The following is a 26,700-nucleotide window of genomic DNA, read 5'->3' as shown; positions in this document are numbered from 1 at the left end:
AGAGTTCATTGCATTGCGATCATTGTTACCTATCCTCCGTTTATTGGACATTTGCTTATAATTGTTTGTGATGGATTCAAACATGGATTCAAGAGTAGTAGTGTTCCTTTTCTTTTTCTTTTTTACGGATTTATTTATTTATTTGAAAGGGGGGGGGCGGGGGAAGGGGAGGGGGAGGGATCTTCTCTCTGCTGATTTACTTCCCAAATGGCTGCCACGGCTGGGGCTAGGGCAGGTCAAAGCGAGGAGCCAGGAGCTTCTTCCGGGTCTCTCACACGGGTGCAGAGGCCCAAGGACTTGGGCCATCCTCCACTGCTTTCGCAGGACACAGCAGAGATGGGAAGTGGAGCAGCTGGGACTCAGACTGGCGCCCGGTGGGATGCCGGCGCTGCGGGTGGAGGCTTACCCTTCCAGGCCTGGGCACCGCCCCCTGCCTTTCTCTTTCTAATACGCCGCTTTAACATTTTTTTGGTCTGTCCTGAGAAAGACCTCAGAAACCTTATTCTGAGCAATTGGGGTCAGTAGAATTGTGAATATTTGTTTGCAATTGGATTAAGAAAGAGTTCTTTAGACCTGGGCTGCCATGTGACTATGGAGATGTGCCCTCAGTGTCAGCAAGCTGTGGATTTTAAAGTTAGCATAAAAAAGACTTAACATATCCTGTAATCTGATACTGATTAAACCTTGAAATGATGGTGTTTTGGATATGGGGGGTTAAATAACTTATGTTATTACAATTGATTTCACTAGTTAATTTTTAAAATGTGACTGCTGGAAAACTCAAAATTGCTTATGTCATACTTTTATCTCATGTGTTTCTCCTGGATGCCATTGCATTAGACATTTGGTTTTTTAAAAGATTTTTTTTATTTGAAAATCAGAGTTGCAGAGAGAGAGAGAGAGAAAGAGAGACAGAGAGCAAGAAAGAGATCTTCCAGCTGCTGCTTTACTCCCCAGATGGCCACAATGGCCATAGCCAGGAGCTTCCCCTGGATCTCCCACTTGTGGGTGCAGGGGCAGGAGCACCGGGCCATTCTCTGCTGCGTTTCCCAGGCCATTAGCAGGCAGCCGGAAGAGGAGCAGCAGGGATACCAGCCAGCGCCCATTCGGGATGCCCACGTAGCAGGGCGCGGCTTTATCTGCTATGGCATAGTGCCAGCCCCGATGTGGTTTTTAAAGCAAGAGAGCAACGGAGAAGGAGAGTGGGGCTTGCGAGTGCAGTACAGTAGCACAGCACAGTACACGGAGTAGAGGTTAGGTTGCTTTATGATTTTCAGTCATTTATGCGCAAGCTCCCCCCCCCCCCCCATTTTGTATTTTCTTGTCAGTTAGCTTTAGCAATGTTTATTTACAGCTTTTAAGTCAATAAAAAGGCAAACGGAGATGCTTGATTTCACTTTCATTCCCGACATTAGCACGTCTGGTCTCAGGAGCGGCTGCGTGGTGATGGATCCCAGCTGGCGGTTCCGCGAGGCTGGCTTGGGAGCCCCACGTGTACCAGGAGGGGCTCACCGTTGCTGTCCGCTCTGTCGTCGTGTTAGGTGGCGGACAGCCACGGCTTTCTCTTCTGTTAACCAGTGTGAATCTTCTCTTTGAAAGAGAATCTGAATGCAGCTCTCTGTTCATTGTCCGCAGCCTCCCAGCGGAGAACTCTGGGGTGGAGAGGTAGACGCTGTGTTTGTGCTTTGGCAGCCGGGGCCAGGGGGCAGGCGGGGTGGGTGGTGCTGGACCTCCCGTAGGCAGCCTGGCGGGCGTGAGCCTCTGGATGGCAGTGGTCAAGTCTTCAGGGTCACTCAGAGCCAACACGCGGGGCTGCGTGAGCGGAAGGGCAGCCGGACACGGGGGATTTGTGTCTGCATCTTGTCACTCTATCTGACAAGACATTTTTGAAGAAAATGATGTATACTCCCTTTTTTAAAAAAATGCAGCATTCCTTAAAAATCCTTTCTGCTTCCTTGGTGGAGCGAGGCTTCCCTGCCTTGGCACGTCTCAGTGAGGCAGGTGTGTTAGGCACTGAAACGCTGGGTGCAAAGTGCAGTTAGCAGCGTGGTCTTCGCCTGAGTGAGGCACACCGTGTCTTTCTGCGCCCATCAGTGTTTTGTTGAAGTTGGACACCGGGGTTTTAGCCCCAAGGTCTTGTCCACTTGTGGGTCAGTGACGCACCTCCTTGTGTAGGTCTCACTCCAGTGGACCTCACAGTGAGATGGGCGCCCTCTGTGGCGTGCTGGTGGCGCCCCCGTTTTGCAGGAGGGTGGCGAGCGCTGCACGTCATCCCTTTTCTGCCGACCTTGTTGCCTCCTGCGTGTTTGTTTTTAACGCCTGGGGCCCGCTGGGGGCCGCGTCCTGCGGTCAGCGGGAGTCCCAGGACAGGAAGTGTGGGCCGCAGCACGCAGCAGGAGGGACGGCAGCAGGCGGCTTTAAGAAAGGTGGTCAGAATGTACTGAAGAGACGTGACAGGTGCAGCTCCTGCCACACGCAGAAGCCCGCCTGAGGGCCCCCCTGGCTCAGTGTCGCGGTGCGTGCGTGTAGCCAGAGAGAGGCTGAGGTTAGCAGCCTGATGGTGATGGATGAGTCTCTACTTTTTTTTTTTTTTTAATATTTATTTGAAAGGCAGAGTTAAAGACAGAGAGAGAGAGGGAGGAGGGAAGAGAGAGACCTTCCATCTGCTGGTTCATTCCCCCAGATGGCCGCAATGGCCAGGGCTGGGCCAGGCTGAAGCCAGGAGCCAGGAGCTTTGTCCGAGTGTCCTTGTGGGCCATCTGCTGCTGCTTTCTCAGGCACCTTAGCTGGGAGCTGGATCGGAAGTGGAGCAGCCAGGACCTGAACCAGTGTCCATATGGGATGCTGGTACTTCACGTTAACACATTCCAACAGAAGGCCGGCCCTGGATGGCTCTCTTCTCCGGGTTTAAAGTGCTCTGTTTTCTGTTTGGTACCTACATGGGAACACGTAGTACCAGAAGCTGAGGGAGATTTGCTTTCCATCACTTTGAAAGTACGTGGAGTCTTCGTTCTAGAATCGTGTTGTGACTCTGCTTGCTGGCTGGTCTGTCTTGAAAGGCACACGGAGAACAGAATCGCGTACGAGGTGACAGTGCTCACGTAGTGAGAGCAGCGTTGGCCCCACACGTGCAGCTTGGCGTGGAGTTGCAGTCTCGGCCCACATGGTTTCCAAGCCGTCTTCATTTCTCTTTAGGCCATGCTGCGGAGCGGTACTACCCCGTGGAAATTTCTACAGTTGACTGTTAGCTTTATTCCTAGCTCTCCTTTGTTTTTTTTAATTAGGTTTGTTTCCCAGAGCATCCAGAGATGTGTTTTCTCTGAATGTAGATTTTGTTGTTTGTTTTTCTGAAAACAAGGGTAGAAATGTAGTAGATGAACTAAAATATGTTCTTTAGCATTCAGAAGATAATCTTCAGAGCCTTCAAGATCTGTGTAGAAACATACCCAAGGTAGCTCTTTGAAGAGTTTATGTGAAAAATTATTGATTTAAATGTTAAATCTTGATTTAACATTCTATCTGATTCGAAAAGTGTATTGTGAGGCTCTATACCTTGCATTTCGCCTGGGAAAGTCAGTTAACCGAGTTGTGCAGGAAAGGGATGAAGCATTTTTTTTGGAATTTTTGAACGTGGAATCCCAAGGCAGTGTCCGCGGGGTGCATGTTGGAGCACGACTCTGCTGTCATGGTTTCAGTTCGTTTCATCACATTACTGATTGATCGCAGTCTTCAGCTCACCAGTCCTAACCTATTTTTTTTTTTAATCATTGGCTTTTGAGATGAGTTGTTCATTCATGTAAATTTCCGTCCCCTAGTTCCTGTGTGGGAGCCCCAATTACTTGTGAATTTCCGTTGTTTCAACTTGACCACTGCACTTTGGGAGCTGTTTGGCTTGTTTTCACTGAATGGAGTTGACTTAGCATGTGTTTTGGAAGTAGCTTTGCTGCCTATTTGGTTGCCTCTGCCTGCTGTGGTGTGAAACATCCTGGCCTGAAGCGCATGTTTCTAGAATGATTACAATTGTGAATGTGCTTTATGAACAGTTTTCAAGACTTTATAAGTCAGAATTTTTGTATGCATTAATTCTTAAAAAAATGTAAAGATTGAGATACCTTTAAGTGAAGAGGCTGGTAGCATTCTGCATGGCTAAGTCGCTTTGGGGTCCCCATGCCCTCCACGTAGCATGCTGTAGCACCCCTGCATGGACGTAGCTTTGTGGGCCGACCGCCGGGTTTCAGCAGCTGCGTATCACGCTAGACCTGTTAGGACGTTCTGTTGAATGGCGCCAGTCGTCTGCGAAGCCCACATCAGCGTGTCTGTTAGCTGAATGTGCAGTGCTGAGTTTATCCATTCATTCTCGGTCCTGGCTTCATGGCAGCCTGAACCAGAGCTGGGGGTTAAGGAGTTTGTTTTCATGAAGGGAGTCACGCTGTGGGCGGCCCAGGCTACCTGCTCCCGGAGTTAAGGATGACAGGAGGAGGTGTCGCGTGCCTGCTCCACTGTTAGTGAGAGCCCTGGGTTCCCCAGGGCCAGTGAGGCAGGCCTCTTACACCTTGGTTTCCTGGAATTGAGATCCTGGTGTTGGGACTGAATAAAAACAGGCTGCTGAAGGTCACTGGGTGTAGGACGTTAGTGTAAAGTTACTCATAATACTGTTTGGGCAACCTTTGGCCTGCTGAATTCAGTAATATTGATGGTTCTTTCTTTCAGGTTATAAGAAGATGCTCAATGGTTGGTCCTTCTTCACGTTACTAAATTCTGGGTCTAGGAATGCATTTTTCACTCTTCTGTGGCTGGCGCTCGGGTCCCGAATGAGCCTCCCTTTTCCGTGTTTCCAGATAAAACAATACTACACCGGGGAACCCTGTGGTTCTTACAAACCCCGCAGTCACATGCTCCCGTGTCAGTCTGATTTTTAACCAGAAAATGGGCCTGTATTTCTGCCAGGGAATTTGGAACACAGTTCCAGCTCCCTCCTGGCCTCGCCTGGAGGCTGCCCGTGGGCCCCGGTGCGGTTGCCTGCCGTTCCCTGTGCCAGCTCGGCTCCTCTCCATCAGCTGAGGCCCTGGGACGGGGCTGTGTGACTGCACGCGTTCCCTGTGCAGCTTGGAAAGATCCCGGCCCCGTGTAGTATTGGTTACGTCTCTGTATCTGTGATCAGTGCGGCTTTCATACGGGGTCTGCCTTTTCTCTCGGAGTGGGTAACCGCGTGGCAGCTTGGGCTTGTCTTTTGTGTTCCTAAGAGGCAGCCATCATTCCAAGCCTTTCGGGAAGGCGAGCGGTGGTCCTGGAGCCACCGTGGGGTGTGTCTGTCGATGCTGCCTTCCCTCTTCACGCCCCTGCACGCCGGCTGTTGTCCTGCTTCCGTGATTAAACGAGGGCTTACTGATTACACAGGCTGGAAGCGCAATTCCTTGACCCCTAGGACGACTTCTTTTCCTTGTCCTGGCTGTGAGCACGACGTGGATCTCGGAGAACGAGGGATCAGCGGTCTGTTTCGCAATTTCACGTTGGAAACCATCGTCGAGAGATACCGGCAGGCAGCGCGGGCGGCCACGGCCATCATGTGTGACCTCTGCAAGCCTCCCCCACAGGAGTCCACCAAGAGCTGCATGGACTGCAGTGCCAGCTACTGCAATGAGTGCTTCAAGATCTACCACCCCTGGGGCACCGTGAAGGCTCAGCACGAGTACGTGGGCCCCACCACGAACTTCAGACCCAAGGTGAGCGCCAGCCTGCGGGCGTGAGAGGACGGGCAGCTCCAGGGGGCTGGAAGTGCGGGAGGCACTTAGCGCAGGGCTCAGCGTCCCAGCAGCTTAGAGGCAAGACTGTGGCTCGATCCGTCCCCGTCCAGGGAGACGCAGCAGCTGAATGCGTGTCTCTAGCGATGACTGAGCACCAGGCAAAGGTCGGGTCATCTTGCACGTCCTCCGGAATGGACAGGGTCGCCACCTTCCGTGTGCTGTTGTGCTAAAGCCCATATCTGCCCAGAAGAATTGGCTGGGAAACGGTTTTTCTGATGTTGTTAAGTTAGCTGAAAGTGTGCTGTGGATAAGTAAGAATCATCGCAGGCAATTGGTTGAAGGATTTCCTGGTTTCCTTCTAACTAAGTGTGGTGAGGTCACAGGTTCTCCTATCTTAGGATACCTCATAGAAGTATTGACCGTGAGCGGTAAGATGTGCCACGTCACTGCGGTCAGACGGCCTCTCTGGCTTGGTCGGGTATTCTGCTCTGATAGCAATGAGACTTTGACTTTGTTATCGACAGATGAGAGGAGATAGCATCTACGCGTTTATGGCCAATGGGGCTCAGGCTGACAGAACAGCTCATTCTGATTTAGCGGAATTTCAGGAGATGTAGCAAGCATCTTTCTCGGCAGACTGTACCGGATTACCTGGAACCCAGATCACACTGTCGTTCTTCATCCGGCAGATTTTGATGTGCCCAGAGCATGAAACGGAGAGAATCAACATGTACTGTGAACTGTGCCGGCGGCCCGTGTGCCATCTCTGCAAGTTGGGTGGCAGCCACGCCAACCACCGCGTCACCACCATGAGCAGTGCCTACAAGACCCTCAAGGTGGGACCTGCTGGTCTGGGCAACTGGGTTTTGAGTTTTTTTTTTTTTTTTTTTTAATGACTTAATGTGTCCAAGTTTCTATTGATGAGATCATGGTCTGTCATGTGATCTTTTTACTGAAGCAAGTTCACAACGTAACGTATTCTTCAGGGGTCTACTGATAGTGTCCGGCCCACAATTCTTTGGGGGTGCTGATACTGCCCAGTGCACGCTGGAGTCCATGCTGCGCTGGTTCCGAAGCCCAAGGAAGAGAGGGTAGGGGGAGGAAGAGGGCAGGGAGGGGACCCTTTGCCGGGACTCCCAGGTGAGCCCAGTGCCTGTGGTGTGGAGTTTGTGTGTATGAATGACTGTAGCTATTAGGAGACACACGATTCTTGGGTCTTGCCTATAGAGCTATTATAAACGTTGCCAGCTAAACCTGAATTATTTCCTTTCTGTTAACTTTATTTTTGGTCTTTGTGCATCTGTGCGAGAGACAGAGGGATCCATAAGGGTGGAGGCTGTGCACACACACACACACACACAGAGCTCACATCTGCTGGTCCATTCGCCAGATACGTGTGTTGCTTGGGTGAAGCCAGGAGCCAGGAACCCCAGCCGTGTCTCCCGCGTGGGTGGCAGGGCCCAGTTCCCATGCCTCAGGGAGTGTGCATCAGGAGCCAGAGGCAGTTATCAAAGCCAGGCGTCTGATCTGCCCAGTGCCTGCCTCTGTCTGGTAACTTGATACGTGACCCACTTAAAATTCCAAAATTCAGTGGCCAGCACCTGGGTGTGGGCGTCCTAAGCAGTAGACCAGACGCCCACCCTGTCTGTCAGCTTTACAACTTTCACAACTTGGAAGTCTGATAATCACCGCAAAGTAGGCAGTGGTATAATTCATTCTGTTACCTTCCTGTTTCCAACCACGTGTATGCATTCGGGCTCCTAGGTCTCTGTCGTGCCCAGGCTCCTCTCTGCTGTGAACACCGGGAGCCAGAGCTCTCGGAAATCTGTACAGCCTTCGTTGTTCTTGTCTGCTCCCTTTCTCATCTGTGTCGTTACGGGCGAGGCCAGTTGGGATCGATTTTTATTCTCGTTTTTGCGTTTCCCTGCTGCTCTGCTAACCTGTCAGTGTCACTCGCTGCTGGGTGCCGTGGCTTTGACCTTGGTGGGTGCCCGACAGTTTTCTCCCTCGGCAGAGGCTCTGCTTGCACTTGGAAACACTTGGTTTCTTCTGGGTCCTGCTTTAAAGCCCCATTAACAGGGCAGAGCAGCTCCGAGTTCGGGAGCCACCTTCAGCAGGTGTGGGGTCCCTTGGTGAGTGTTCCAGATGCCCCATGAGCTTAGACTTTGTGTGTGTTTTGTTGGTCTGGCTGGTGGAGCAGGCACTGCTCCCGGCCCTGTGCGAGCTCCTGGACTGGCTTCTCTGATCTTCCTGGGCGATTCTTTTCCTGGCCCCGGGCAGCTTGCCGGAGCCTAAGTTACCTGCAGGGTGTGCGGAGGAAACAGTCTGCTCTTTCGCAGGCCCCCACAGCATGCCCCAGACCTCTGTAGGTAGGCACATCTCCTACAAGCTGTCCGGAACCTTCTCTCATGGGGAAGTCTTTGATGTAGGATACCCTTAAGCTGTCTTTTGTGTCCTGCATTAATTTCTTTCATGTATGTTTCAGGCTGTTAAAAATAGACTCCAGATGCACCTTTCAGTTCACTTACTTTTTACTGAGGGAACAGCCTCCCTACAACAAAAGTAGCAAGCGGATCTCCTTCCTTTGTCCTTGTATTTCAGGGTACATGAGGTGGTTTGTAGGATCCTTTCTTCTGCTTTTGGTCCCTTGAGTTTTGGAAGTAGAGAGGGGCAGTGGGCATCGAGGAAGCTCCACTGTGTGCTGGCACTGCTGAGGCGGGGCTGGATTTCCTCTGCCCATTGCGGGCTGACTTCCAGTGCAGGGAACTGTGCCCAGTGTAGCTGGCTGTGTCCAGTGCAGGTGGCTTTGTCCAGTGCAGGTGGCCATGTCCAGTGCAGGTGCCTGTGCCCCAGTACAGGTGGTCGTGCCAGTGCAGGTGGCCGTGTCCAGTGCAGGTGGCTGTGTCCAGTGCAGGTGGCTGTGTCCAGTGCAGGTGGCCATGCCCAGTGCAGGTGGGCGTGTCCAGTGCAGGTGGCCGTGTCCAGTGCAAGTGGCTGTGCCCAGTGCAGGTGGCCATGCCCAGTGCAGGTGGGCGTGTCCAGTGCAGGTGGATGTGTCCAGTGCAAGTGGCTGTGCCCAGTGCAGGTGGCCATGCCCAGTGCAGGTGGGCGTGTCCAGTGCAGGTGGATGTGTCCAGTGCAAGTGGCTGTGCCCAGTGCAGGTGGCCGTGTTCAGTGCAGGTGGATGTGCCATAGTGCAGGTGGCTGTGTCCAGTGCAGGTGGATGTGCCATAGTGCAGGTGGCTGTGTCCAGTGCAGGTGGATGTGCCATAGTGCAGGTGGCTGTGTCCAGTGCAGGTACCTGTGCCCTAGTATAGGTGGCCGTGTCCAGTGCAGGTGGCCGTGTCCAGTGCAGGTGGCTGTGTCCAGTGCAGGTGGGCGTGTCCAGTGCAGGTGGCCATGCCCAGTGCAGGTGGGCGTGTCCAGTGCAGGTGGCCGTGTCCAGTGCAAGTGGCTGTGCCCAGTGCAGGTGGCCGTGTCCAGTGCAGGTGGATGTGTCCAGTGCAAGTGGCTGTGCCCAGTGCAGGTGGCCGTGTTCAGTGCAGGTGGATGTGCCATAGTGCAGGTGGCTGTGTCCAGTGCAGGTGGATGTGCCATAGTGCAGGTGGCTGTGTCCAGCACAGGTGGCCATGTCCCAGTGCAGATGGGTGTGTCCAGTGCAGGTAGGTACCTGTGCCCTAGTATAGGTGGCCGTGTCCAGTGCAGGTGGCTGTGTCCAGTGCAGGTGGCCGTGTCCAGTGCAGGTGGCTGTGTCCAGTGCAGGTGGGCGTGTCCAGTGCAGGTGGCTATGCCCAGTGCAGGTGGGTGTGCCCAGTGCAGGTGGGCATGTCCAGTGCAGGTGGCTATGCCCAGTGCAGATGGGTGTGCCCAGTGCAGGTGGCCGTGTCCAGTGCTGGTGGCTGTGTCCAGCGCAGGTGGCCGTGTCGCTGTGTCTGCCCTGTGACTTCTGGAAAGTGCTTGCATGGTGGGTGAACTGGCCTGAGGCATTAAGCTGGGCTGGAGGGCTGATCCCACTGTTGGTTTCTGTCTTGGTTACGTGAGGCCTGGGTTGTTTTCTTCCTTCCATACAGCAGCCTCTGCCTGTGTCGGTGTGCAGACACGCACACACACACACACACACACACAGACACGCAACACAGACACACATACACACACATACACATACACACACAGACACACAGACATACACATACACACAGACACACATATACACACAGACACACACACATACACACAGACACACATATAGACACATACACACACATAAACACACACAGACACACATACACACATGAAGACACACACATACACACAGAGACACACACATACATACACACAGACACACACATACATACACACACAGACACACATACATACACACACATACACACACACATACACACAGACACACATATAGACACATACACACACATAAACACACACATACACACATACACACATGAAGACACACACATACACACAGAGACACACACATACATACACACAGACACACACATACATACACACACAGACACACATACATACACACACAGACACACATACATACACATATACACATACACAGACATACACAGACACACACAGACACAGACACACACATACATACACACAGACACACAGACACATGCATACACACATACATACACACATACACACATACATACACATAGACACACATACACACATACACACATACACATGCACACAGACACATACATACACACATACACACACAGACACACAGACACACACATACATACACACACAGACACATACACACACAGACACACATACACACACAGACACACACACACAGACACACACCCCATTGTGTGCGTCTGTCTGCAGGAGAGCTGCTCTCTCTCCTCCCGGCCTTTGCTTGCTTCCCTCACTCCCGGAACAGACAGGAGGGAAGCTTTCTTCCCATGGTCCTCTACAGGGAACCCACTTCCCTGTCCCCCGACCAGCTCGGACGCATGGATGGGGTGGCAGGTGGGTCTGCCCACCCACTGGGGCCACACCTCAAGGCCACGCCCCCTTCTTGGGGTGACAGTGGAATTTCTGGGATTTTCTTCTGCTACGACTGTCCTGGCGTTGGTTGTTGGCTCTTCTCGTGTGATGGCTTCCACTATGCGATGGGGTAGAAATTGCTCTCTGCAGTAGTTGGCGACGTTTTACTAAGGAGTGTTTCCTGGGAGCTTCAGCTAGTTTTGTCTTCTGCTGATTTTTGATGATTTCCGCTTTTGGTGGAATTTGACTTGAATGGTGTTGTCACATTTGCTGAAATAATATGGCGCTTGACTAAAACGGGCCATTGTGCACCTGTCCTTGCTACCGTCGTATTCCGAGTGTCTGCAGAGGCAGAGCAGAGCTGACCCCGCCTGCTGTTCTCATGGGGGGCATACCCGGGCAATTGCTGGGCGCATTTCTCTCCCTTCCTGTCTGTCTTCTCTCTTGCTTTGTTGGTTCAGATGTTTCTTTGGCACCGTGGTCAGGGAAGCACTGGGTCCCAGCCTTGGCTGGCTGGGGGGCGTCCCCTGGGCGCGTGGGCAGTGCCCACACTGGCCCTGCCCCCTTCACGGAGCCTGGGGCCCTGTGGATGGTGCCGGGACCGGCGTTTGGGAGCTGCTGTGGCGAGAGCAGCTCCCAGGCTGAGTGAGTGGCCTCCGGCTGCTTCCACGAGCACTGTGGCCCCAGGTGAGCCGGAGGATTTGGAATTCTCCCCCAGAATGGGTGCTCCCCGCGGCCGCAGCCTCCGCCACCTCGGCACCGGGGATCCGTGTGCGGTGCAGCCGTGAGCGGAACCACGGGGTCTGGGTTAAGCTGGGTCTCGTCTTTCAGGCCAGAGCCAAGTCACATAAAGGCTGCAGTGGGCAGGAGACTTGGTCCAAGCGTTAAAACTCACCGGGAGCAGACGAGGTTGCTCTTGGACCGGGTTTCTGGGTTCTGTCTTCTTTCTCTCCCCCTTCCTCTTGTGGTCAGCTCATCTTGGGCTGTCTGCTGTACTTTCTTGTCAGCTCTAGAACTAGCATTTTCCTTTAGTTGTTTTTAAAAATTATTTATTTGAAAGGCTGGTGGTGGTGGGGGAGAGACTGAGACGGAAGGACACATGGAGAGAGAGAGGCCCCGTGCACTGACTCACACCTGACACCCACAGTGGCTAAGGCTTGGCCGGGTCGAGGGCAGGACCCCAGAACTGCATCTGGGTCTCCCACGCGGGTGGCAGGGATCGGGTTACTTGTGCCGTCAATCGCTGCCTCCTCATGGTGGCACCAGCAGGAAGCCAGAACCAGGAGCTGGACCTACGCCCTCCATTGTGGGATGTGGGGATCCCAACCCCGAGGCTCAACACCCACCCTCTTGGTTGGGTTTGAATGGCCTACCCCTGTCTTTGCTACTATGGTTAAAAGCGACCCCTGGCCTGCAGCTAGTGGGGGACAAGGCTGGGGGAGCTGGAGGGGAGACACCATCGCCTCCCTTGTGGCGAGGGGTGGCAGCACGGCTCTCCTCCCCTCCTGCCCACCAGGCGCTTGGTGTCGGAGCCTCGCTGTCCTCATCCATGCAGGGCTGGGTTACCACACAGGTCCTGTGTGTCCCTGCCCTTGGCACCTCCAGGGCTCGGAAGTCTCGTTCCTCTGTCCCTACGGTGAGGTGACTTCGGGCTGTTCCTCTCAAGTGGCTGGGAGCTGCCCTGCCCCGCCGCTCTGGCTTTGCACAGGCTGCGCTGGGCTGGCGAGGAGGAGGAAGGTGGTGTGGGCCGCAGAGGCCCCGTCCTCTTGTCTCCTTGCCCCCTCTTCGTTCCCCACGTCCTGTGAGGCTGCCGCGGGGGACGAGTTTTCCCGACTCCTCACTGTCCTTGGACCCTGAGTGCCTTTGTCCCTTGCGGCTTTCCCACGGCGCCTCAGCACGTTCACTAGGGTTTCAGACTCCACTGGTCGGCCACAGAGTGTCGTTTGGGCCAGCCTGGAGTGACCAGCATGACAGCAGGCACGTGCGTAGAACACCGCCCGACCTCAGCATCTGTCTCGTCCTCGTGCGATTCGTCAGTGGCTGTGGGGCTGGGCCCTTTGTGGCCGTCCCTGCACGCTGCGTGCGAGTGCGAGGGGACAGTGATGGCGTCCGAGGGTGACTCCCAGCGCCTCGGGAGGAAGGAAGGGCGTGGGGGTGAGACTGGAACCGCAGAGTGGCCCTCGTCTCGGCGGCGCTACCTCTTCCTACTTTCCAGCCTGTTGCCCGTCTTCCCCGTGTCCTTGGGCCCCGGTGCCCGAGGCCGGTCCCCACCATGTTGCTCACAGGCTGTGGAAGGGCCCAGTGCTGTGTCGTCAACCACGTACCTGCGGGGGCTCGCTGAACTCCTCCTCCTGTCCGTTTGTGTCCGCAGGAAAAGCTGTCCAAGGACATCGACTATCTCATTGGTAAGGAGAGCCAGGTGAAGAGTCAGATTTCTGAGCTGAACTTGTTGATGAAGGAAACAGAGGTGAGTGCCCGAGAGGCTCGCGGGTTTCCCACGTCTCCCTGCTCCGCTCGTCACGCGACCTGTGCAGGGCCTCGCGCTGGGGGGAGGTGTGTGATGATGGGCTGGAGTGCTGTGCCGCCTGGGCTGTGGCTGGCAGCGGGGACCGAGAGCAGGCGCAGTGGGGACAGGATGACGGCCAGGCCAGCTCTTCATGAGTGTGTGGAAGTCACGGGCTCACCAGCAGTGAGATCTGGGTCATGATCACTTTTAAATTGTGTGTGTTTTATTTTTAAATTATTTATGTTCATTGGAGAAGTAGAGAGGCAAACAGAGAAAAAGAGACAGAGATTTTCCATTTACTGGGTCATTCCCCGCATGTTTTGCAATGGCCAGGGCTAGGCCAGGCTGTGAAGCCAGGAGCCAGGAACTCATTCCGAGTCTCCCACGTGGGTGGTGGAGACCTAGATACTCAAGTCAGGATCCGCTGCCTCCCAGGGTGCCCGAAGCTGGAATTGGGAGCCAGGACTGGGGGTCGAACCCAGATACTGCAGTGTGGGACTAGCCCACATCTTACCCACTGGGCTAAATGCCCACCTGGATTACCTGTCGTTTTAAAAGTGACACAGCTTTTGGAAAATGGACTGTATGTGGATAAGGCCAGGTTTATTTAAACTTCCAGGTGTTCCTGGATTACCTTTAGGAAAAGATAGGTATTAGAGTGTCTGTGGCTGTGCTGTTTGTCATGACTGCTGAGTGGAGGTGTGCAGACACCCAGGGCAGTGAAACAGCAGAATGGGTGCTGTGCAGTGCAGGCGTCTGTGAGCTCAGCCTGGCCCCGATGTTGAGAGAAGGGGCCAGACACAGGCGAGCGCATCCTGTGTGATGATGCCGACACTGGTAGCACGGCGTCACAGAAGGTGGAGCTGTCGCCATCCCTGCGGAGGGCTTCAGGGTCTGGAAAGGCGGCAGGGCTGCGGGGGTGTGCCTGGGTCGGGCTGCCGGCGGGCCACGTGGGCGTGCATGGCAGGATCGCTGCTCTGTGCACTTCCACGCTGAGCGCTGGGCCTCGATGAGAAAAGGAGAAACTAAGTCACGGCGTTTGAGATGCAGGGGGGGGGGCTACTTTCAGATCCGCGTGTTTTTCCTGGCTTTGCTTCTCTCGTCTGAAACAAAGTCCAGAATGCCGCTCGCGATCACTCTGGGAGCCGTGAGCCAGTGTAGGGCGTCGTGGCTGTCAGACCATTGCCACTTCTCTCTCTCTTCTGTTGAACTTGGTCGTTCTGTCGTCACGTGGGCAGTCACTCTGCAGGATTTTTGGGGCGCTGAAGTGAGGTGTGGTTTGCTTTGCTGCAGTGCAATGGAGAGCGGGCTAAAGAAGAAGCAGTCACACACTTTGAGAAGCTCTTTGAGGTTCTAGAAGAGAGGAAGTCGTCTGTCCTGAAGGCCATCGACACCTCCAAGAAGCTGCGGTTGGACAAGTTTCAGAGCCAAGTGGAGGAGTACCAGGGCCTCCTGGAGAACAGCGGGCTGGTGGGCTACGCCCAGGAGGTGCTCAAGGAGACCGACCAGTCCTGCTTCGTGCAGACGGCCAAGCAGCTGCACCTCAGGTATGCGCAGGGGCCCGCGGGCGGCGTGCTTCGGCTTGGCGTGAGCGGGTGCTTGGTCTGGTGTGTCTGTGAAGAGTCACTTTGACATGACGTGGGTCTGTCTGCAGGATACAGAAAGCTACTGAGTCTTTGAAGAGCTTCCGGCCTGCGGCTCAGACCTCTTTTGAAGACTTTGTTGTTAACACATCGAAGCAAACAGAGCTGCTCGGAGAGCTGTCCTTCTTCTCCAGCGGTGAGTCTCGGCGAAGGCACAGCGGCGTGCGTGGTGGGAGAAGCAGCACCCCGGTTGCCCGGGGCCGCCGTGTTCCGTTTAATTGATTTTAGGGGCAGCTGGAGTGCTCCTGCCCTGGTTCACTTCCCACATCTTCTCAGTAGCCCCGGGCGTGGTGGTGGCTGAAACCGGGAGCCAGGAACCGAAACCAGGTCTCCACATGGGTGGCGGGGACCGAGGAACTGGAGCCAGGACCGCTGCCTCCCAGGTGGGCAGCACAGGAAGCTGGGTCAGCAGCAGGGCCGGGGCCGAGCCCGGCACCCTGATGTTTGGTGCCCCGCGCCCAGCTCGTCCTCACCACTCTGCCGAGTAGTGGCCTTCGTGACTGTGTTCTTACGTGCAGAGGCTGTGTCCTGTTGGGTTGTGTGCTTTTCAACACTGCGTACATCGTGTTGGGTTAGATGTGTCCTTTTTATAAGTTGCTTCTCAAACATTTAAGGTAAGTACTAGCTAGCACCTGCGGCTCTGGTCTAGAGCCCTCCTCGAGCTGTTTGGGGCGTTTCGTAAGTGAATCCTCTCCCTGCGAGGAGGCTTGTTTCTGGATTTTCTCTGTCGTGGGCACGGCCGTGCGGAACCTCTGCCCGTGCTGCCCTGGGCACGGTGTGAGCGTCTCCAGGGTGGAGATGGAAGCTGCGGGCGAGAGCCGGCTCAGGCGTATCTTCACGAGGGTTCTGTGCGCCTCTCCGGGTCTACACAGCAGCCGGAGCCTGCAAGTGCCAGGTAGCTGGAGAAGCCCCCAGGCCTGGGTCTGCCCACCCAGTGCCCTGCAGGCCAGCCCCGGCCCTCAGCTTGTGTCGGTGCCCAGACTCCGCGGGGCCCGGGGAACGGGCCTTGGGGATGGCAGCTGAGGCCGACAGGCGCGTGGTCCACTCACGTGCAGCTCCCTGGTTGTCCGGAGTGCTCACGGCCCTCCTTTGGCTGGTCAGCGGTGCTGTGTGACCGCAGAGCGGGCTCCAGTCTGTTGTTGGGAGGTGGTCACTTCTTCCTGAGCCTGTGGCCAGGGAACCTGTAGGGCCAGCCGCACTGCTCACTTCAGGGGTCACTCTCCACAAGAACGTAATCTGCACAGACAGTTGAAGCTGCCCGGGGGAGCCCGGGGCCCGGAGGTGTGGCCAGGGCTGCTCCCCGCCACGGTGTGGACCCGGCTGGTCTCTTCTGAGGCCTCTCCCCTGCCTGCTGGGTGCCATGGTCTCCCCTTGACGTCACCAGAGTCCCCTTTGTGTCCCGATCTCTTCCCACAGGGATGTCAGTGGTCCTGGGTGCGGTGGCACGCTGGGGTGTGGGTGTTGGGACATCAGCGTGTGGTTTTCAGGGCTCAGGTCCTGGCCCGCTCCGGGTGTGTGCTGCACAGCTGGGAGCTCTTATCTTGCTCCTCCCTCCCTCTGGCCGCCCTCGGCTCCCGAGCCTCATCCCCCAGTGACGTGAGCATCGCCGTCCTGACTCAGCCGCCCGCTGACCAGAGAGGGCTGGGCTGGGGCTCTGCACGTTCAGTCCCAGGAGGTCTGGCTCGTGTCTCCTAGCAGCTCTGGTGACTGGGACCTTTCTTTTACCCCTGAGTCTGATAGACGTTTATTACATGACTCGTTTTTGCTACTACGTCGAGGGCTGATTCTCCTTCCTGCACTCCCTCTGTTACCCCAGAGTTGGTTTGCATGTATATGTTAGCTGACCTGACAGTTCTGCCAGGGTCTCTGACAAGGTGGCACTGCGTGTGGGTAGAGCTCACACCTGCGCAGGTCGGTGGGCGTGGTCCTACCCCCACCTCTGACCAGTGGTGTCCCCCCATTTTTTCCTGTGTGCACACTTTTTAGTAGTCTGTGTTTCAGAAGAAGAACAGGGTGTGGAGTGGGGTGTGCTGCTTGTGGTGTTCTGTGCCTTCTCCATTTTCTTAGGCTTTATGGTGTGTTCTGGGCGTGGAGATTTGGCACAGCCACGAAGAGGCCGCCTGGGATGCCCGCAGGCCATCCTGGAGCAGCTGCTCCGAGTCCTGGCTCCCCTGCTTCCGCCCCTGCTCCCTGCTAATGTGTATTCCTGGAAGCAGCAGGTGGTGGCCCAAGTGCTTGGGCCCCTGCCACCTACGAGGGGCACCTGGAGTAAGTTCTTCGTCCCTACCTTTGTCTTGGCATTTGGGGACTGAACCAGTGGATGGAAGATTTCTCCCTGTCTTCCTGCTTTTCAAATAAAATGAGAACAAATAAGTAAATAAACGTTTATGTATTTAGCGTGATTTTGCAGGTCTTTCTGTGGCTGTGTAGTGATTCTGTCAGTGCATGCTTATGTCCTTTTGTCCTTATCTGTGATCTCACTTCATATCCTGTTTTGTGCTTTAGTGTGAGTATGTATGTATAACCTTTTTTTTTTTTTTTTTTTTTTTTTTGAAAGCTAGAGTTATAGAGACAGTGAGAGATCTTCCTTCCTCTGGTTTACTCCCCACAAGGCCACAACAGTCAGGGCTGGGTCAGGCTGAAGCCAGGAGCCAGGAGCTTCATCGAGGTCTCCCACATGAATGGCAAGGGCCCAAGTGCTTGGGCCGCCTTCCTCTGCTTTTCCCAGGTGTGTTAGTAGAGAGCTGGATCGGAAGACGAGCAGCAGGCACTTGGATCGGCATCCATATGGGATGCTGGCGTTTCAGGCAGCGGCTTTACCTGCTACACCACAATACTAGCCATACCTGGTTTGTTTGTTTGTTTTTAGATTATTTGTTTATTTGAAAGCCAAAGTTACTGAGAGAGGAGAGAGAGAGAGAGACAGATTTTTATCTGCTGATTCACTCCCCAGATGGCAGCAATGGCCAGGGGCTTGGGTCAGGCCGAAGCCAGGAGGCAGAAGTTTCTTCCGGGTCTCCCGTGTGGGTGCAGGAGCCCAGGGACTTGGAACATCGTCCGCTGTTCTCCCTGGACACAGCAGAGAGCTGGATCGGGAGTGGGGCAGCCGGGTCTCATAAACTGGCACTCATATGGGATGCCTGGTGCTGCTGCACCATAGCACCTGCCCCACGTGTAACTTTTTTTTTTTTAAAGATTTATTTATTTATTTGAAAAGTAGAGTTACAGAGAGGTAGAGGCAGAGAAGGAAACAGAGAGGTCTTCCATCTACTGGTTCACTCTCCAGATGGCTACAATGGCTGGAGCTGGGTACATATGAAGCTTGGAGCAAGGAGCTTCTTCCAGGTCTCCCACATGGTGCAGGAGCCCAAGGACTTGGGCCGTCTTCTGCTGCTTTCCCAGGCCACAGCAGGGAGCTGGATTGGAACTGGAGCAGCCACAGCACCGGGCCCCCACATGGAACTTTTATAACTTATTGTTCTAACCAAATGACCCAAGCTTGGGAATTTGTTCTGTGGAAGGGATTTTGCATCTGCACAAGCACTTGGCTATAATGTAGTCGTCATTAGTGGAATATTAGAAACCTGTTTTAGAAACTAGACTGTTAAATATCGATACACTCACATAGAGAATACCAGCGGGGGGCATGCTGGCATGGTCTCTGCCATTGTTATAGTGCTCATCTCTGAGTTATTTAACATTTTTTGTGTGTTTGATTTTTTTATTTTCTTAGAAAAATCTGTATCATGTTTATGCCAAGAAAAATGAACTTGCTCTGTGACTGTGTGGGAGAAAGCATGGAACGAGATTCACAGTGCTCATTGGGAGGTTGTTTGCTTCTGTCACCAAACTTAGTTTTTAAAATAGTAAAATTGTCATTTGTTGATAGGAAAACATAAAGAAAATTTCAAGTGCATAGCTGTTACTAGTAGGCGGGAGGTGTGTGGTTGAAAAATTTCATTGATGATGTTTCAGAATTAATAATTATACTTCTCAAAGCTTTAATTGAGTCTTTGTCTCCTGTGTTTCATTCTTCTTTTTCATTTCTGTTGTAAATACAAGGTTAAGTTGGGATTAGAATAGCATGATTGCTACCTTTAAAGTTTTAGAGTGTAATTCTGTATTTTTTTCTCAGTGTAAAGAAATCTAACACATTAAATCTAGGTAGGTTTATCTTAAATTTGTTGGCTTAGTATCTGGAAATATTTGCTGTTCTTCTTATACATGGGACTGGAGACGGGCACAGTGTGGACAGTGTGAAAGTCGTGGAGTGCCCCTCGTGGAAGCAGCCCGTGCGAGCCCGGTGTTGTAACGGTGTCGCCTCTCCCACCTCTTCCAGGCCTGGACGTGCCAGAGATCAGCGAGGAGCAGAGCAGGGTTTACAACAGTGCCTTGATCACCTGGCACCACCCGGAGAAGGGCAAGGCGGATAGCTATGTCCTGGAGTACCGGAAGCTGGACCGGGAGGAGGAGATGGTGCCCTGGCGTGAGCTGCAGGTGTGCGGCACCAGCAAAGTGGTGACGGACCTGGAGGACAACTGCAGCTACGCCTTCCGCGTGCGCGCCTACCGCGGCTCCGTCTGCAGCCCTTGCAGCCGGGAGCTGGTTCTGCACACGCCGCCGGCCCCAGGTACCGGGCACCTGGGACGGGAAACGGCCCCGGGGGGAGACCTTGACAGAGTGCAGACCCCAGCGTTTGCACAAGACTCCTGAAAAGTGGGCGTCCGCCCCCAGTGAAGGTGCAGAAATGAATGGAACACGAAGCCCAGGCTTAGATTCTGACCGGCGTCAGGCAGGCATTTGAGTGGGCAGGGTGTGCCGTCGGATTAAATAGAAGTTTTAAGTAGAATAGTTCTATTCGGTTCTCTAAAGCATGGCCGCTCGCTAGTTTTTTTTTTGTTTTGTTTTGTTTGTTTGTTTGTTTTATTTAATTGAGAGGTAGAGTTACAGACAGCAAGAGGGAGAGACAGAGAGAGAGAGAGAGAGAGAGGTCTTCCATCCGCTGGTTCACTCCCCAGTTGCCTGCAATGCCTGGAGCTGTGCCGATCCGAAGCCGGGAGCCAGGAGCTTCTTCCCACGCAGGTCTCCCACGCAGATGCAGGGCCCAAGGACTTGGGCCACCTTCTGCTGTTTTCCCCTAGCTAGGTATTTTTAATTTGATCATTATAGTATCTGCCGTCCAGGTTTGACTTAGCTGGGCTCTTGGAGGTGTGGATTTTCTCTCCGACTCCGACTCCATGACTCTCAGCACGTGGCGGGACCTCGCTGCTGACATCCCTGTGTCTGAAGGGCCGTCACAGAAGTGCACACTGTATGTGAAATCTGTGCGTCTGAGGGGCCGTCACAGAAGTGCACAGTTTTTAAGGGAAAACTGTGGGTAGATTTCACAACTATTTTTTGAACCAAAACAGCACATTTCCCGCAAAGGTTCTGAAGCGCCAGGTGAACTGTGTCTGAGCTGCACGCTGGCGGGTGGGGAGCTGGGACGCTGGCTCGGCTGGGAGGCTGTGCTGGCGCTGCCCAGCAGGAGAGCCCCTCTTGCAGACACTGGGGGCTGGTGTAGACCACGGCCCCGCCCCTTGCACTGGTTTTGTGCCCTGCTTTCTGCCTCTACCCTTCCTTCCCTTTTTGTCTGAAATAGAAACAGTGTGTTTTCTCTGCTGTTTGTTTTTCAGGCTTATTGTAGACTTAAAAACAGAAAAATCAGAATGCAGATACATATATGGTAGGCTAAAAAGTATTTTTACTGGATTTCCGTATAATCCAGTGGAGAGTTTCAGGATGAATCTGAGAGCATTAAGTGAGTGGTTGATGGTCTATGCTATTTCCACATTCTTTTCTGGTCTCTGACCAAAAATGGAAGAAGGAGAAGAGTCCGGGACGAGGCTGCCGGTCCCAGGGCCCTGGTCGGGGTGGGAGGGGAGCTCGGGAGGCCTTAGGGCTTCTCTTCCTGGCTTCTGGCTGAAGCCACGTAACCAGCGTGGCCCTTTACATTTGTTGTGTGGACCAGGAGGGGGGCATCCGGGGGTTGAGGGGAAGCAGGATTAGTGTGGCTGTCAGTGGGCGTTTCCAAGAAGAGCCGCCAGCCGCTGTGACGAATGGCGTTGTGGCCAGCAGGCGTCTGTAGAAATTGTGTTGGAGGTCGAATTTACTTTCAGCTGTTTCCTAGTGTGCAGCTCAGTGAGGTTAAACTCAGTGCATGCACAGTCCTGAGCTGCCATCCGCTCTCCTGTCCCCAGAGGACCCTACAGTGGCCTCAGACCGTGAGGCCCCCATCCCCGGAGGACCCCACAGTGGCCTCAGACCGTGAGGGCCCTGTCCCCGGAGGACCCCACAGTGGCCTCTGACCCGTGAGGGCCAGTCCCCAGAGGACCCCACAGTGACCTCTGACCCGTGAGGCCCCGTCCCCGGAGGACCCCACAGTGGCCTCTGACCCGTGAGGGCCCCATCCCCGGAGGACCCCACAGTGGCCTCAGACCGTGAGGGCCCCGTCCCCGAAGGACCCCACAGTGGCCTCAGACCGTGAGGGCCCCGTCCCCAGAGGACCCCACAGTGGCCTCTGACCCGTGAGGGCCCCGTCCCCGAAGGACCCCACAGTGGCCTCAGACCGTGAGGGCCCCGTCCCCAGAGGACCCCACAGTGGCCTCAGACTGTGAGGGCCCCGTGGCCAGAGGACCCCACAGTGGCCTCTGACCCGTGAGGGCCCCATCCCCGAAGGACCCCACAGTGGCCTCAGACCGTGAGGGCCCCGTCCCCAGAGGACCCCACAGTGGCCTCAGACTGTGAGGGCCCCGTCCCCAGAGGACCCCACAGTGGCCTCTGACCCGTGAGGGCCCCATCCCCGAAGGACCCCACAGTGGCCTCAGACCGTGAGGGCCCCGCCCCAGAGGACCCCACAGTGGCCTCTGACCCGTGAGGGCCCGGTCCCCGAAGGACCCCACAGTGGCCTCTGACCTGTGAGGGCCCTGTCCCCGGAGGACCCCACAGTGGCCTCTGACCCGTGAGGGCCCCACCCCCAGAGGACCCCACAGTGGCCTCTGACCTGTGAGGCCCCGTCCCCGGAGGACCCCACATTGGCCTCTGACCCGTGAGGGCCCTGTCTCCAGAGGACCCCACAGTGGCCTCTGACCCGTGAGGGCCCTGTCCCCAGAGGAACCCACAGTGGCCTCTGACCTGTGAGGGCCCTGTCCCCGGAGGACCCCACAGTGGCCTCTGACCGTGAGGGCCCAGTGCATCACCTGTCTGCTTTCTGCCTCTTTGGGGTTCCCCATGCATGTGGGGTCACAACGTTTGTCTCTTTGCGTCGGGCTTACCTCAGCGCCCACCGTGTTGTAGCATGGAGCTGATTCCTCCTCTTTAAGGTGCGCTGCCCACTGCATGGGCGGGCCACTTTCCCTTGGCCCTGGGGTTGCTGCGCGGTGGCTGGTACCAGTCCGAAGCTTCCTGGGTCCGTGTTGGGAGGGAGCTAGGTGGACTGTGTCCGCTCTGCCGCACAGGATGCTAAAGTCTAGGTCAGACTCGAGTGAAAGGTGTGTGCAGGGATTTGAACCTGGTGTCTCTGAACCCAGAGCCCGTGATTTTATTTCTTTGAAGCAATGCACCAGATTTCTCATGTCTGCCATTTGATTGAGGCGGTTAAGACCTTATTAAAATAGATAACATTTTCCAAATTTACAAAATTTGGATGAAACGTATAAGAAAATGCATAACTGTTCATGAAAATGTGCTGCTGCTTATTTTATTTTTTTCAGATTTATTTATTATTTGAAAGGCAGAGTTACACAGAAAGAGAAGGAGAGACAGAGAGAGAGAGAGAGAGAGAGAATCTTCCATCTACTGGTTCACTCCTCAAATGGTCGCAATGACTGGGGCTGGGCCAGGCTGACACCAGGAACCACTCCCATGTGGGTGCAGGGGCCCCTTGGGCCATCCTCTGCCGATTTCCCAGGCACATTAGCAGGGAGCTGGATTGGAAGTGGAGCAGCTGGGACTTGAACTGGTACCCATATGGGATGCTGGTGCTGCAGGCCGCGGCTGTAACCTGCTGAGCCACAGCACTGGCCCTTGCCGTTTATTTTAGTTAGGTATAACGCATGCAATACCCACATTTGCTTTGCCGTCCCTGTTCCAAGAGCTGCTTTCGTAGGTTTCACCAGCAGGTAAGACGCCTACCTCGGGGGTCTGTGAAGATGGTGGAGGACGGCCTGGGAGCCCTCGCTGATGGGGTTTGCGTTGTCATGGTGGCGAGCCTGGTGACACCTGGCTCTTCCTGTCTCTTGGAAATTCCCATTTGGGAAACCTGGTAAGTCTAACCTTACGTGACTTTGAGGCTGACTGCAGATTCACGTCTGTTTAGTCTTCAGTTTCCTCTTCGATGAGAAATGCGGCTACAACAACGAACACCTCCTGCTGAACCTGAAGAGAGACCGGGTGGAGAGCAGAGCTGGGTTTAACATCCTGCTCGCGGCTGAGCGCATCCAAGTGGGCTGCTACACAACCTTGGACTACATCATCGGCGACGTCGGCATCACCAAAGGGAAGCACTTCTGGGCCTTGCGCGTGGAGCCCTATTCCTACCTGGTGAAAGTGGGCGTGGCTTCCAGCGATAAGCTGCAGGAGTGGCTCCGCTCTCCTCGGGACACGGCCAGCCCAAGGTAGAGCCTGCTGTGTGCTCTTGTTCGTGTGTGTGTGTGTGTGTGTGTGTGTGTAAGGCAGAGTCACACAGAGAGAGGGGGAGACAGAGATCTTCCATACACTGATTCACTTCCCAAATAGCCACAGAGGCTGAGGCTAGGCCAAAGCCAGGAGCCAGGAACTCCATCCAGGTCTCCCACGCGGGTGCAGGGATCCAAGGACTTGGGCCATCTTCTGCTGCTTTCCCAGGCCACAGCAGAGAGCTGGATCGAAGTGGAGCAGCCAGGACTCGAACCAGCGCCCATATGGGATGCCAGTGCCACAGGTGGTAACTTAACCCACTACACCACAGTGCTGGCCCTGTCATTTTTGTCTCTATTATTTTCTCACTTTATTTGAAATGCAGAGAAAGGCCAACAGGCAGATGGAGAAAGATCTTTGTGCCGGTTCACCCCTCAAATGCCCACAAACAGCCAGGACTGGACCAGGCTGGAGCCAAGGAACTCAGACCAGGTCTCCGGCGTGGGTGTGGTAATCAAGTACCTGAGCCGCCCCCTGCCGCCTCCCAGGGTGCACATGAGCACGAGTCTGGACGTGGAGGTGGGACTTGCACCAGGCACTCAGATTCAGGACGTGGGTGCCCCAAGGGACACTTCACCACTGCACCAAACACCCGCCCTCCGCTCCTTATTGATCAGAAACTTGATCATTCTTGTGAAGGTAAACAGCCTTGTTCAACAAGATAAGCCTGAAGTACCCTCGGGTTTCTATTGCTTCTGAAACACGTCCCTTAGATCTGGGTGTTCCGGCTGTGCTGTGTGGCTGGCCCATGTGAGAACAGGCCGAATGGTGAGATTTAGGGGTTCCGTTTTGATGTCACACTGACACACACCTGTTTAGGTGACCTCTCGGTAGCGATGCAGCTCCACGGCGTTAACTTTTAGGAGTCTTGTGCACATTACCTGAACTACACGATAGGAATCACCCACGTGCAGGTGTGAACTGCTTTTAACTGCCGCCCTCACAGCTGGTGCTGAGCTGGAGTTCTTCCCTCGGGACTCAGTTTCCTTGAACTTTGTCCTGTGTTCCTCACAACATTCGCTCATGGTAGATGTGTTTCCACAGCCACAGATCGCAGCTTCTAGAGAGACTAATACCGCACAGCTTAGCTTCCTTTAGAAGGGCAAGGTGACAAGCCTGGTCAGTTGGTCAGTTTTTTTACTTCGTCTGAGTTGTCTCCTGGGTCATTCTGAATGATAGGACAAACTTTTGGGACCTGGCATCGTGGCACAGTGGGTTAAGTAAGCTGCCTGCAACTCCTACCTCCCACATGGGCACCGGCTTGAGACCCAGCTGCTCCACTTCCAGTCCAGCTCTCTGCTGTGGCCTGGGAAAGCAGCAGAAGATGGCCCAAGTCCTTGGGCCCCTGCACCCACGTGGGAGACCTAGATGGAGTTCCAGGCCTCTGGCTTTGACCTGGCCCAGCCTCAGAGCTGTTGCAGTCATTTGGGGAGTGAGTGGATGGAAGAGCTCTGTCTCCCTCTCTCTGTAACTCTGCCTTTCAAATAAAATTTTAAACTAATAAGAAATTTAAAAAGAGGAAAAATTTTTTGCACAAAGACAAAAATTTACATAATCCTGAATATTGTAAATGGTTAATTAAATCATAGTAGCTTGCCTACTTGATTGAACATTAGTATTAATTTTTTAAAAGTTTATAGCCTGGGAAGTAGTTGTTGTGGTCTTGATCCCAAATATATAAAAAGCGAGCCGTGCACAGGAGGAGGGGCGTGTCGGCACGGGTCAGACTTCTCAGGCCTGTTGCTGTGCACAGGAGAAGGGGCGTGTTGGCACGGGTCAGACTTCTCAGGCCTGTTGCCGTGCACAGGAGGAGGGGCGTGTTGGCTCGGGTCAGACTTCTCAGGCCTGTTGCCGGGGCCCAGCAGGTAAGGCCTCAGTTTGCCATGCTGGCATCTCCTGCCACAGCATTAGTTTGAGTCCCAGCTGAGCCCAGGCTTCTGCAGCCCCTTGCGGAGCGAATCAGTAGACGGAAGATCTCTCTTTCTGCCAGTCTCTCCCTCTCTGTCACTCTGCCTTTCAAATAAATAAATAAATGCATCTTAAATGAAAAACGAGAGAGAATTCTCTGTAAGCGTTTTACTGTTTTCCGAGAGAGACAGAAGCAGCTGGCTAGCCTGGGTCCATCCTGCACGCTGTGGACACCTGGTCGGGTGCAGGGTGGACCGTGCTTCTGTCTCGGGCCATCTTGCAGAGCCCGCCGATGTCAGGCTGCTGCCTCCTTGGGTCAGGGCCACGTCTTCTCTCTGTCTTCTGGCGTGTGGCTGTGTGCCGTCAGTATTTAGCCTGTGACCCGTCCCTTTGCTCCCCTCTTCCCTGCCTTGTTCCAGGTGTCCACACTCACTGCTGCCCCGTTTTCAGGCCCTCCTCTCTGTCTAGGTAGAAGGGGACAGTGCTTCCTGGCAGCCAGTGAGAGGCTGAGTCTGGGATCATCCTAAATGGCAGTGTGTCGTCTTTGTTTCTAAGTTGGTTACGTTTGTGAATCAGAGTGTTTGAAGTGAAAGCCCTTTTAACTCTGAATCAGTGTGCATTTGCCACGTGAAGACCCTCAGAACTCTGGAGTCTGTGGCTGGAGATGCAGATGGCTTGTTTTTGTCTCGTGTTCCAGATATGAGCAAGACAGCGGCCACGACAGCGGGAGTGAAGACGCGAGCTTTGACTCTTCACAGCCTTTTACATTGGTTACCATCGGCATGAAGAAAGTTTTTATACCCAAGTCACCCACTTCGTCTAATGAACCTGAGAACAGAGTTCTTCCCATGCCCGCGAGCATAGGGGTCTGCCTGGACTGTGATAAGGGCCAGGTGAGCTTCTACGACATGGACCGCATGAGGTGCCTGTACGAGCGCCCGGTGGACTGCTCGCACACCATGTACCCAGCATTTGCTCTCATGGGCAGTGGCGGGATTCAGCTGGAAGAGCCCATCACAGCAAAATATCTGGACTACGCAGAGGCCGTGTAGTCGGCACACCTGCTGCGACCGAGGACGAGAACTGTGACTAAAGCCGTGTCTTGCGGTAGCCTTCGTGACCAATTACAGATCATCTAAGTATTCTGTCGCCA

At 54.4% G+C, this 26,700-nt stretch overlaps 1 protein-coding gene across 9 annotated transcripts in view; it reads left to right on the top strand.

The window, feature by feature from the left end:
- Window positions 1-26,700, top strand: part of TRIM36 (tripartite motif containing 36) — a 39,979-nt gene extending 13,279 nt beyond the window's left edge. For 5 of the 9 annotated variants that reach the window (XM_051843332.2, XM_051843329.1, XM_051843330.2 and 2 more), the window contains exons 3-11: window positions 4,711-4,731; window positions 5,398-5,723; window positions 6,434-6,580; window positions 13,147-13,242; window positions 14,575-14,828; window positions 14,936-15,060; window positions 19,264-19,554; window positions 23,281-23,578; window positions 26,245-26,700. In XM_051843332.2, coding sequence (XP_051699292.2) covers window positions 4,711-4,731; window positions 5,398-5,723; window positions 6,434-6,580; window positions 13,147-13,242; window positions 14,575-14,828; window positions 14,936-15,060; window positions 19,264-19,554; window positions 23,281-23,578; window positions 26,245-26,599 — 1,913 coding nt within the window. In that variant the 3' untranslated portion in view covers window positions 26,600-26,700. The remainder of the gene's footprint in view (window positions 1-4,710; window positions 4,732-5,397; window positions 5,724-6,433; window positions 6,581-13,146; window positions 13,243-14,574; window positions 14,829-14,935; window positions 15,061-19,263; window positions 19,555-23,280; window positions 23,579-26,244) is intronic. The other 4 variants (XM_051843333.2, XM_051843331.1, XM_051843336.2 and 1 more) reach the window with 2 other exon arrangements.

This window comes from Oryctolagus cuniculus, chromosome 6 (assembly GCF_964237555.1).
Source record: "Oryctolagus cuniculus chromosome 6, mOryCun1.1, whole genome shotgun sequence".
In the NCBI taxonomy this organism is placed as follows: Eukaryota; Metazoa; Chordata; class Mammalia; order Lagomorpha; family Leporidae; genus Oryctolagus; species Oryctolagus cuniculus.
Note: the sequence above shows the minus strand (reverse complement) of the source record. Positions and strands in the feature narration are given on the sequence as shown.